General features: G+C 36.4%; 1 protein-coding gene across 1 annotated transcript in view; it reads left to right on the top strand.

Annotated features, from left to right (window-relative positions):
* Positions 1–2,657: 2,657 nt before the first annotated feature.
* Positions 2,658–12,476, top strand: part of LOC108366330 (glucose dehydrogenase [FAD, quinone]) — a 34,145-nt gene continuing 24,326 nt past the window's right edge. The window contains exon 1 of the mRNA XM_017620697.1: positions 2,658–3,758. Coding sequence (XP_017476186.1) covers positions 3,319–3,758 — 440 coding nt within the window. The 5' untranslated portion in view covers positions 2,658–3,318. The remainder of the gene's footprint in view (positions 3,759–12,476) is intronic.

Consider the following 12,476-nt stretch of genomic DNA (forward strand, 5'->3'; position numbering starts at 1 on the left):
AAATTGACATCTCTAGTACATCGAACCGCCAAATATAGCTTTGTCTTAAATTCAAAGAAAGCAAGATGCGGTTTTATAGCTCATAAAGTTTAAGTATAATAAATTACAAGTTTCAATTGCTTTGATTTTTAATATTTTGCTGACTTGCACTTTGATATACTAAAATTTTATGAGCTGTAAAATCTTGATGAAAATTTGTTGAATTTTTTCAGGATTTTGTATAAAGTTTGAAACATCGTTTTACATGGTTTTGGTTAAAGCATGAAAAGTATTTCATACCAACCTGGCACAGATCTCAGATTGAGAAATGCCCAACGCCCGTTTTGGATCTTTCTGTGAAGGTAGGCGTCTCGTCGGTGGCTGCAAAGTATTTCAAATTTATGTCTATACTTGGAATATCCAGGAATCCTTCTAATGTCGGCTGCTGCATTTAGCGGACTGCCGCCATACATAGATATGTCAACTGCTGACCAACTGTATTTTGAGTATTTGGTTATGAATTTTGAGAAAATTACGAAAAACATTGCAGTAGTTCATTTCAGATTATGTCCTTTAAAAAGTGTAAAAAAATGGCATTGCATTCTGTATTCTACGGGACGGTTCTTTCGGTGCCAGCTCTTAGCCTCGAAAGAGCCACACTTAGTCCGCCAATGTGATGCAGTGATGGAGTCCCTTTATAAGTGAAGTCAATTAGTAGGTGCTGGCTGGACTAATTGCCAGTACAAGATTCCGTTTCATGCCGATTCCTCTGCAATGCAGTAGCCTTATATATCCTTGTGGGCCTGATCGCCAGCTCATTTAGCGAATGATTATCCCCAATTTGAATTTCTTACATTCAGGCGGTTAAATCGCTGATTGCTGTAAGTTTACCGTGAACATTTTGATAAATGATGCCGTCACTCGGCAGTGGAGCTCCAGAACCAGGTTCAACACTAAGTCATCTTCCCATTGGCTTCTCTCGGGAACTATTTCGAATAAATAATTTCCCAGTGAAAAAGACGAGACTGTGTAGCCTGAGCACCTGAATTTTGCAGCAAGGTCTGCCCTTGAAAAAAATTCGTTTGTCCACGTATCTGCGGAACTATTTGCGATGGCAGCAATACTGAATAAGGCTGAATGGTGAAGAGTACAAACTGCCGCATATNTGTAAAATCTTGATGAAAATTTGTTGAATTTTTTCAGGATTTTGTATAAAGTTTGAAACATCGTTTTACATGGTTTTGGTTAAAGCATGAAAAGTATTTCATACCAACCTGGCACAGATCTCAGATTGAGAAATGCCCAACGCCCGTTTTGGATCTTTCTGTGAAGGTAGGCGTCTCGTCGGTGGCTGCAAAGTATTTCAAATTTATGTCTATACTTGGAATATCAAGGAATCCTTCTAATGTCGGCTGCTGCATTTAGCGGACTGCCGCCATACATAGATATGTCAACTGCTGACCAACTGTATTTTGAGTATTTGGTTATGAATTTTGAGAAAATTACGAAAAACATTGCAGTAGTTCATTTCAGATTATGTCCTTTAAAAAGTGTAAAAAAATGGCATTGCATTCTGTATTCTACGGGACGGTTCTTTCGGTGCCAGCTCTTAGCCTCGAAAGAGCCACACTTAGTCCGCCAATGTGATGCAGTGATGGAGTCCCTTTATAAGTGAAGTCAATTAGTAGGTGCTGGCTGGACTCATTGTCAGTACAAGATTCCGTTTCATGCCGATTCCTCTGCAATGCAGTAGCCTTATATATCCTTGTGAGCCTGATCGCCAGCTCATTTAGCGAATGATTATCCCCAATTTGAATTTCTTACATTCAGGCGGTTAAATCGCTGATTGCTGTAAGTTTACCGTGAACATTTTGATAAATGATGCCGTCACTCGGCAGTGGAGCTCCAGAACCAGGTTCAACACTAAGTCATCTTCCCATTGGCTTCTCTCGGGAACTATTTCGAATAAATAATTTCCCAGTGAAAAAGACGAGACTGTGTAGCCTGAGCACCTGAATTTTGCAGCAAGGTCTGCCCTTGAAAAAAATTCGTTTGTCCACGTATCTGCGGAACTATTTGCGATGGCAGCAATACTGAATAAGGCTGAATGGTGAAGAGTACAAACTGCCGCATATATGTACACATGTATGATTAGAATTTGGTATGTTTTGACTCGGCTGCCATAGGTTTGCACAACGAAACCAAGGCACGGACACAATGGAGGAACTCGAGCCAGGAGGACCTGTGTGCAATTCGTATAAATAATTGGCAAAGAAAAATATTCGAATACAAATACAGCAAACTGCAAAACCAAAAAAGGTAAATAAAAATATAAATATACAAACATAGCCTTGAAGATCATCCCTTATCGTCGTAAGAAAAAATTTAACTAAACTGAGTGCCAATCGGTTTGTACCTCATTAACCGTTTCGCTGCAAACCGGCCGTGAGCGGCTTGGAGCAAGAGCCAACAATATACGGCTGTTCGCATGCGCATGCGCGCTTTCGTTGCTTTACTGCAAGCTGGTGCGGTGAGCACCAAAACAAGTTAATAAGCCAGCCGATGTTGACTAATATCTTTTAACTAACATGGCGCCTCTCTCGCTCTGGGCAGTCATGCATGACTGACACTTTTGCTCCAGCCACAAACGATTTACTGGCGCAGAAGTAAAACGGCGGTGTAACACTGCAGACGCGTTTAACGGTAAAACGGTGGCCTTGGTGAAGCTTTCCTATGCGAAGAAAAAGAAAAAGGTGTTGTGAACGTAACTACATGAAAAAGGTGAAGTGGACGGGCAGCAGACGGTTTGTGGTTGTGTGTGATTAGAAAATATATGCAGCAAAATATTTCGATATCTATAAAAACAAAATAACTACTTGGCTGTAGTAGGCGCATGCGCCACCGCAAAAGCCGCTGGTTGGACAGGAGGAGCAATGCCTTAAACGCTAAAAGCGCGTACGTGACAGAAATCATTTCGGTGTGTGTGCTAAAGCTAATTCCAACAATACCCGCTTTACGGCGCATGAACGTAACACCGCGAACAACCGTTCGTGACGTCGACGACGTCAATCGAAATAACAGTTGATCGCGCGGTCGAGTGAAGTGAAAAATACAAATCAAGTGAAATAAAAAGACTTAAGAAAGCGAAAATTATTTTACCCAACCGTGTGTAGTGAAAAGTGTCTGAGGTGCAAGGTGTAACAAAGGAAGGCCAGTATATGCGGCTCATGTGCATTGTAAAAAGCACCACAAGACGAAAGAAAAAGTACATATATGTGCTAAATAAAATAAAAAACAGCAATATTCATTGAAAACTACTTTGCGCTTTGATAATTCAAAATGGTTATTGGTCTTGGCACTGCTGCGGGAGTCATCTTCAAGGCAAGCGCCGGTTCGAAAGCAGCCGTGACAGCTGGTGCCGCAGCGGTTGGCGCCTCCAAGCTGGGCCTTGCCATTGCCGGTGCGATCAAACTAGCCACCACTGTTATTGGCGTGGGAAAATTGGCCATCTTGCCCTTTCTGATAGCCGCCATTGCCTATTATAATTATGATCTCTTCGATCCAGAGAATCGCCCATTCAATGTGCCAGAAGTTTCGATGGCCTACGACTTCATTATTGTGGGTGGCGGTTCTGCGGGTTGCGTATTAGCTTCGCGTTTATCAGAAGTGCCACACTGGCGCATTTTGCTGCTGGAAGCGGGCGGCCAGGAAACGGAGATCTCGGACGTACCTTTGCTGTCATTATATTTGCACAAGAGCAAAATGGATTGGAAATATCGGTAAGTGGTAAGAAACTGGCATCACAGGAATGAGAAGAAAACGAAGGTATGGTCTTTGGCAGCACAGAATAAGTAAAGTATGAGTATGGAGATCTTACCACCGTTTTTCGTTCCATTTTGTTTCGTGGTTACAGAAACCCACCAACTTAGTACTTGCTTGTTTAAGAGATATACTTATATTCCTTGGAATAAGCTTGCAGGCAGCGCGTCGACATGCCTAAACGGAACGTATGTGCCCTCTCTTGCATGATCAGGTGCCCCGGCACCAATACCAAGTGAAGAGTAGATTGCTCAGCCATATCGTTTAGAAATTTGCGGCAGTCCGCTACGGTTTTTTTTAGTTGCATGTGACCGAGTCTAGCATTTCGAATGCCATATGACTTCTCCTGCCACAACATCCCCTTGAAACACGTTGCAGTGGTCGGGTAGGCGAAATAATTTTTCCCGCCCAGCCCACCATATCGCACACTTAATAATATCCAGAATTATTTCAAAATTAAATTTTTGTGCGAAAACGCAATCAAAGTTTGATCAATTCATACAATTGATATACCAAAAGACATATAGAAAGAAACATATCTCAGCCATTTTTGGGAAGTTTAGTTTTCTGTTAGGCTGAACATAATCTCCTTATCAAGCTTATTAATTGTATGATGAAATCTCCAAAAACGTGAATTTTGAGTTACATATAAATTCACATTTCAAACTTTGAACAAAAGTTATAAATATTCTGAAAAGTTTTAACAAAATTTTAAACTTTCGGATCATAATATTTAGGCAAAGTTTTGCTATGCAGTTTTTTAGCCCATTTATTTGTAGTATAATGAAGTGCCTGACTCGATGTTCCACCGCCTGACTATGACGAGGTACGAATAGCAATAACGCGGCTGAAAAACAACAAAGCTGCTGGAGCTGACAGAATGCCAGCTGAGCTATTCAAGTACGGCGGCGAAAAGTTGATAAGGTGCATGCATTAACTTTTGTGCAGAATATGGTCTTTCATGTGACTTTTTAATCTGATGTCGGAGAAGATAATAAGAGCGGCAGAACTGAACCGCTCAGGAACAATTTACGAAGTATCTCCAGTCATCAAGCAAACAGTCAGCAAATTCGCGCCTTGGCATCCACGTCACTGTTGACAGTTATAAGTTCGAGAAAGTAGAGAATTTCGTTTNGGACGTGCTTTGCTGAACTCGGCCGAAATCGCTTAGGCGGTTACAGCGCCAAATAATAAAAAGAAGAAGATTTAAGTTCATAAAAAATCCAGCTGATTTTCGCGAGTTTCTTGGTTGAAGGTGTTTCACATTTTTTTTTTATAAAAATAATGATCGGACAATTTTCTTTTATGTGGAAAACACTGTTAGCAAAAAAAAAAAATACCAAAAATTAACGGGACTTTTTAGCTGCTTGAAACTTGCACTTTATTATACTACAATTTAATAGGCTACAAAATGGTGAAACTTTGAAGAATATTTTTAATTTTAGTACAAAGTTTGAGATGTTGGTTTATTAGTGTTTATTGTATAACCAGCTAGACTTTAAAAAAATAATAAACATTAAATAAACAAAAGAAAAATGGTCAAAACAGCGCACTCCTATTATTTCGTCGACCTATTTATATATATAGTGTGTATGTATGCGCCACTTTTCCTTTTTGAGTGATTTCGACAGTTCTCGCTTTTGGACTACGACGCACGCATAGAATAAAGACTGAATATCTACCTCCATCCAAAAAAAAAAAGTATATAAAAAGGTTTTTTCATAATAGCGATTGCACTTCGGCAGACAATGGCAAACCTCCGAGTGCATTTCTGCCTTGAAAAAGCTTCTCGTAAAATCTATTTGCCGTTCGAAGGCGGCGTAAAGCTGTAGGAGCCTCCATTTGTGTAGCAGCATCAAGACGCACATTCCGAATTGGAGGAGATGCTCGGCCAAACACTTAGCAAAAAGTGTAATTGCCAAAATAGTATTGTTATCATCATACATGCTAATGTTCGTTTTCGCTGTTGATATCCCGTAAATATTTTGCATTAACAGAGGAGAAAATGACGAATCGAAATCGACTTATAACGATAACTTAAATTACAATGGGGTGTTTTTGCAAACGCAGAAAAGGCTCTGCGTAAAATTCCAAATTTCCAGTGATCAATAAAGATTTAATTCATGTGGAGAGTCAGGTGATAGAAAATTTATAGAAGCACAAGTACTTAGGAAACAAAAATAAGTCTATATGCTAAAAAAAATTTGATGGCAAGATTTTCTTGAATTTTCAATGCCAGTCTTTTCAGAAAATTTCATTACATTAAGGGCATATTTTTTATCATTTATCATTGTTATTATTATTTATTAAAGTACATGCACATTTTCGCCAATAGATATTTAAAAACCATCATTAACTGCAAACGTATCGCTGATTTGTGTATTTTCAATTTTCATTTCAACTGACATAATGCCATGTAAATGTCATAAAACGGTTTATGTTTTTATTGATATCCATTCATGAGAATCATAAGCAAAACGCACAGACAACTCCACAGCGCTACAAAGGTGGCAATAAAAGTGGAGATTATAATCATGAAGATATTCGTGATTATAACAAAGGCTGCGTGGAAATTCATTTGAGATTGTATTATAGCCGTGGCGGCCGTTTTACAATACAAACACACAAAACAAGAAAGCGCTGAGTTATAGTCATTTAAAGAGCTGTTTAGATATACATACATGCAAATAATTTTTTTATTATACATACATACGCATTCGATTGACATTTTTAATTTGGCGCTTTACCGCACACTTGTGTGTGTGGTTTTTTATTATTATTATTATTATTATTATTATTAATAAAGGAAAAGAAGAGAAGGTCACTTCTTTACCGGAAAAAGGAGAGCTAGTATGATCACCTTCGGCTAGGTTTTTTTTTTTTTGTTTTTTTCTGTACCAACAAAAAAAGTTGTTTCAAATTTAATAAAAATGTTCAGCCCGTTATTATGCAGCAAATATCATTAAAAAATATCAATCACTTTTTTATTTTAATTTGGCCGTAAATGAGTTAAGCTCTGTAGGTGAGCAATTATTGACTTCTGCTATGCTACTCCTGTATGTATTAAAATAGCGTTGCACTTTTTATTAAAAAAATAATAATAACACTTGCATAACCTCACTATGGACTCTCACTAGCCAGCTTTGATATTTTTTATTCGTATAACAGTGTTAATTTATGAGCAGCATTGGCTCGGTCAGTGCCTATGAGTTATATTTATTTGTGGTATTTTATTTTCAATTTTGATTTAGTTTTTTTTTTTTTTTTTTTAATTATGCATTGCAATTTGATTATTTTTTATTTTATTTATTTCTATCGAAACAGATTGTNGTTTTTTTTTTTAATCATGCATTGCAATTTGATTATTTTTTATTTTATTTATTTCTATCGAAACAGATTGTCTGCGGTTAGTCGTCGTGTTTGTAACTTTTGACCTTTTGAAAGGTGTCAGTCAGAGTTTCTCTTAGACGGCCATTGATCAGCTGCCGTATGTCGGCTGAAATGAAATTTTATTGGCTGTTTTTTTTTTTAAAGGGGGTTTAACATGGCTAATGCAGCATCAAATTTGAAATCGCAGTAGTGGTACTTATGTAGGAAGATGAAAAAAAATCGTCTAACTTCTTCAAGGTCACGTTCCATACTTTTCATTTGAGTATCCATCGATCCGAAGTACCTGCGTCTACGTCCTTTATTTTCACTCGGAGTACATTTTCAGCATAGCTGCTTAATTTACTTGCCAGTTTTCTTGAGGCTACGCAACGAATGCTGCCATCGCGAGCTGCATTTCGGATCCGCTGTTTTGACCAATTTTGGCAAATATATTCTAAATTACCCACGAACGGATAAAAGCTGCCACGTGTAATAGTTATCTTCGAGGAACTTTATGTTGATCCAGCAAACTTGTCTCGCGTTTCTCTATTCTACTGTTGAGTGTGTGAAACTTGATTTCTTCTTCTGTACAACTTAAATACATGCCTTTTCTCACCGTGGGCTAGTAGTTCTTTAAGTGTGGTTTGGAATACGACTAGCAATAATTAGGTACCGTGGTTGCCAGATGAGCTAAACTATTCCGATGTTAAGTCTATTGATTTAGATAAACTCTTCTACATTGTAATAATTAATAAACTTCATAATGTGAAAATTATCGTAGGCATTATCAACATTTTTTGTCTGCCCTGTAATGTAAATTTCAAGTTGCTTACCGCATTGAAACTACCAATATGACAGTCAGCTTTAAGCCTAGTCTATTTCACCTGCAATTGCTTCGACTGTAGGTAGAAGCATAAATAAATTTTAAAATAATACGTAAACTTAATTTTTAAGTCTGCTTAGCTTACAATGAACTTTGCANTTTTATTTTGCATATTCTGAGATCAAAAATTTACCTCTGAAACATGCAGAGCTGGTTTAAAGGACAGTTTAAGAAATAAAAGACAAAACGGCGTCCTTTATTTTGAAAAAAATTATAAAGGACAGGGGGTTAAAATAAAGGACTGTCCTTTAAAATAAAGGACGGATGGTCACCGTACGTATAAATGAAATCGCTTCTCATAAAAACCACTTGCCGTTCGGAGTCGACATAGAACTTTAGGTCCCTTCATTTGCGTGACAAGATCAATACATACATTATGGAAAACATGATACCAAACTCGTTTTATGCATGCATTCAAAAAACTATACCTACATGCATATGTTGAAAGAATATGTAATAGTTTTCACATTAAGCAGCTGTTAGACTATAAAATCCTTACATTTGACGACAAAACTGAGCCTTAGATTGCCTTTACTTACTTACTTGATACTTTTTATTTTTTTTTTACCAATTTACCAAGCTTGAGAAGAAACAAACAGTAACTCCAAGCATTTTTCGTTTTATGAAGACACGTTAAATAAGTTGCTTTGATTTTAACGGGATTTGCTAACTTTTTTGAACGATTTTGGTAAATTATATTTTGCGGGTGCGGCAACACTGCTTCCATGTATTTCGTTATTGTTGCATTTTTTAAATGCACGTTATCGAGTGAGTGCATATAGTAGGTTCGAAATATTCTCGCCCTCTCTCTCGCTCTCTAGAAGACATCATTTAAGTGGTGTTTTCTCTTAACTTCGCTATGGAGAATTTTCATAACCATTCATTCATTCGATTGCAGCAGACCTTGCCGAACCGGCTTTTGCATACCTACTATTTTCGCATTGTATTTTTGTGTAGAAATTATGCTGCCATTTTTTTTTTGTACTCATTTCGCACAATGCCTGCTTTTTGCAAGTCATATCTTTACTGTTGACTGCCTGCATTTGTTATCGTTCAAGCTAGTTGCCGCTCATTTCAACAACATTGCGCTGCGAAAGCTTCGCTGTAGATTATTGCTGTTTGATTGTTGGTTGGGGTTTGGTGTAAACATTAAAATTTCGCAAAATTTGCCACAATTTGGCTTTTGCGATTACCGATTTTACGTTAACTCGATGCAATCTGTTTGCAGTCATGTGTAAAATTTTAGTGTAACTATAAACCTGAGGTCAATTTTAATTTCAAAACATTTTCAAATTTCTAAAAGCTAAGAAAGAAATTAATATCTTCTTGTATTTATATTTATCTCAATTTATACGTCTCACACGAGTGAAGTGATTTTAGTGCCATTTCGATGAATACTTATTCATATATGTACTATAATAATCTATGTATGTACTCATCAGGTTCGCTACTTAAGTCTTTAGTTTTCCGTAGCATTGTGAATTGTGTGCACATTGACATGAAGTAATGATTAATGCAGCCAATAATTACTTAGTGTTATACTGATCACACATTTTACGTAGTTAGTTGATCGTGACGACTGAAGATGGCCAATGCCAATAAGTTTTCAGGTAAAACCATGGCAATGATGCAAAATAGGGCGAAAGGAAATGAATAAAAGCAAGTGTATCAAAGGATTTTATATATTTTTTATAACATAAAATAAAGTATAGTTCTATAAAAACAGAGTAAGAATATGAAATAAATTGAAATTAAATTAAAGTATGAAGATAAAAAAGGATTAAAATCGAAATAAAAAATAAACAAAAAATGAAAATAAAGGGTATGAAAATAGTATAAGGTATAAAAAAATTTAAACGAATCTATACGTAAAGTAGGTTTGCACTTGAAAGAGAAAACTAGGCCGATAGTTATTACCAGCAAAGCAATCAATCACGATGAAAAGCCACTTTTTATAAAATATATAAATACATACATACACACAGGCACGTAGTATACTACATTGTTATCCACTTGTACTACTCTGTCACAATGAAACAACAACAATAATGGACATATTGGTCGATCAGACAGGAGGTTTGCAATTTGGCGGTTGAGTTGAGTTTTCCAGTTACGGTGATGGTGCAAGAGAAACAAACAAATGTGATATATATACTTATATACATACATACATTTATTTACAAGTGCGTATCTATTATTGCTTTCCATTTAGCAAGGCGGCGTGTTGTGCAATTTATCAGGACTATTCTAAAATCCAATTTCTATCGGAATCGGAATTGGATCACATCGTAGCTGCAGAGTCTTCTTCTTTAATCCTTTCGAATCCGATTGTTAAGTGTATTTGGTGTTCTGTATTTAATTTATTTCATTTGAATAAATCTGACAAGGTTTTTAGTTTGCGGAATTAAGAAGTTTTTCGCTGGAGTTTATGGAGCGCAATCCAGACAAAGCCAAAGCCGATTACAACGATGACCGGGTAAAAGTGGCTCAGCAGTGGCAAGACTGGGCTACCATTTTAAGTAGTCAAGGTCCATCTTTCTCTACTGGGCTATGGTAAACTACTTCAGCTAAGAACCTCAATGTTGTAGCCAATTGAAGAAGAGCTGGGCGGATATATATTTTTTTATTATTCCACTTCATTTAGAGTGGTGGAGAGTGCATTTTTATTGAACCGGAATTGAGCAATAAATCTTTAACAAAGATTAAACCCAAATTTTAATTAATCTATAAAGTTTTCATCTCACTTAACAATTAATTTGAGAGCTTTAGTGGACTGCTGAGACCACGTGAATTTCCCTCTTTGTTCTTTCATTTATATTTTGTTATGTACTTTCAATGGAAATCGCAGCCACAAACTAGTAACCAAGGCATATGAAGCAAGGTAGCAGCATTACAGCAAAAACAACATTCTATCAAAGGGGACTTTTTAGTACCATGGAGGGCCATGTGGAATATATAAAAATTTATTTAAAAAATAATAAAACTTGAAGCATTTATTTGCCTCCATAATCTGCTTAGTTAAGCTTCTTTTTATGAAAATATGTTTCAGACTCAAATACAGTTTGACAATACAAGTTTTTGTGAAAAATTACATCGATGATGTAAAAAAGAATGTAGTTACTTTGTCACTTTTTTGTTGCTAGAATAACAACCTGACAATTAGCAGATGGCGACATTTCGTCCTACCAAACCACATTATCTAAAATCCTTAAAATGTTATTATAATATATATATATTTTTTATAAATTTAAACATTTCGTCTTTTGAATGATGTGAAGGCTAATGCTTTTATACTTTTTTTAATTATAGTTCGATTTGCATACTAGCAATAAATCATCAACTTTGTTTCAAACCTCCTGCAATGTAGAACAATAAAACTATATTTCAATTTTATCCCAAGAAGCAACGATGTTGTAAAAACACATACAAATGATAGTACTTCTCTGGAAATCATGTGGCCTACAGTCCCAAAGTATAGTCCACTTTCAAGTCATTTAAACAAACAAAGAAAATATACATATATTTCATTATCTGAATTATATTGTAATTGTAATTGAGTAATTCAGTGTCAAATCCACCAACGGTTAGACTCGACCCCTTGCATACAATTTGGTCAGAAGTTTTCTTTCAACCTATAGGTTCCACCACCAACAGAACAGTTAGGCGAAATTCACAATTTTTTATTGAGCTTATTTCTGGCGTTTTTTTCTGGCGAGAAACGGGAGTGACACTAAAAAACAACTCGTGAGAATTGCACGTATGCATAACAAAAGTGCTTAAGATAGAGACCACGAAAATATCCAAGCGCCGATATTAATATTAAGATAAAAATTATAATTGACAAAATATGTCCAATTTGCCACCGGACTGGGATCACATCTAGCATATTATTATCACTATTTGTCATTTCCACTAAACTAAATTATTTCGGCGCGGGTTTTTTTATGTCAGTGAAATATCCAAACTATTATGGTGAAGAGAGAGAAAACAGGAATTAAAATCGACTTTTGAGCCTCGCGCATTATCAGCAATTATCTAATTAAGCTTAGGAATTCGGAAAGACAAATAAATAAAGGGCAGGGCACAACCTACACGACGAAGAAACTGTCCTATTTACGTAGTTACTTGCATACTTAAATGGTGGTAAATTTATGTAAAAACTCTTAAAATTACCTTTACTCATAAGCCACTACTATCAAGACGTAGCGACAGGGAGTTGAGTCAGATGCCAGCCGTTTAAAGCGAAAGTTCCCATGTTTACTTTTTGGTGAGTTAGCTTTGCGATCTACAGCAGTCTCAATGAATAAATGAGCAAATTATTATCTGCACACAGCTCTTGCTCATTATTTGTTGCTTTTGCACACCTGTGTTTGCAGTAGAGACAAGATAAGTGTGTGGTACATAGGTATGTATGTATGTATGTATG

This window comes from Rhagoletis zephyria, unplaced genomic scaffold (assembly GCF_001687245.7).
Source record: "Rhagoletis zephyria isolate East Lansing unplaced genomic scaffold, Rhagoletis_zephyria_1.1 Rzeph_scaffold_02231, whole genome shotgun sequence".
NCBI classification, from domain to species: domain Eukaryota; kingdom Metazoa; phylum Arthropoda; class Insecta; order Diptera; family Tephritidae; genus Rhagoletis; species Rhagoletis zephyria.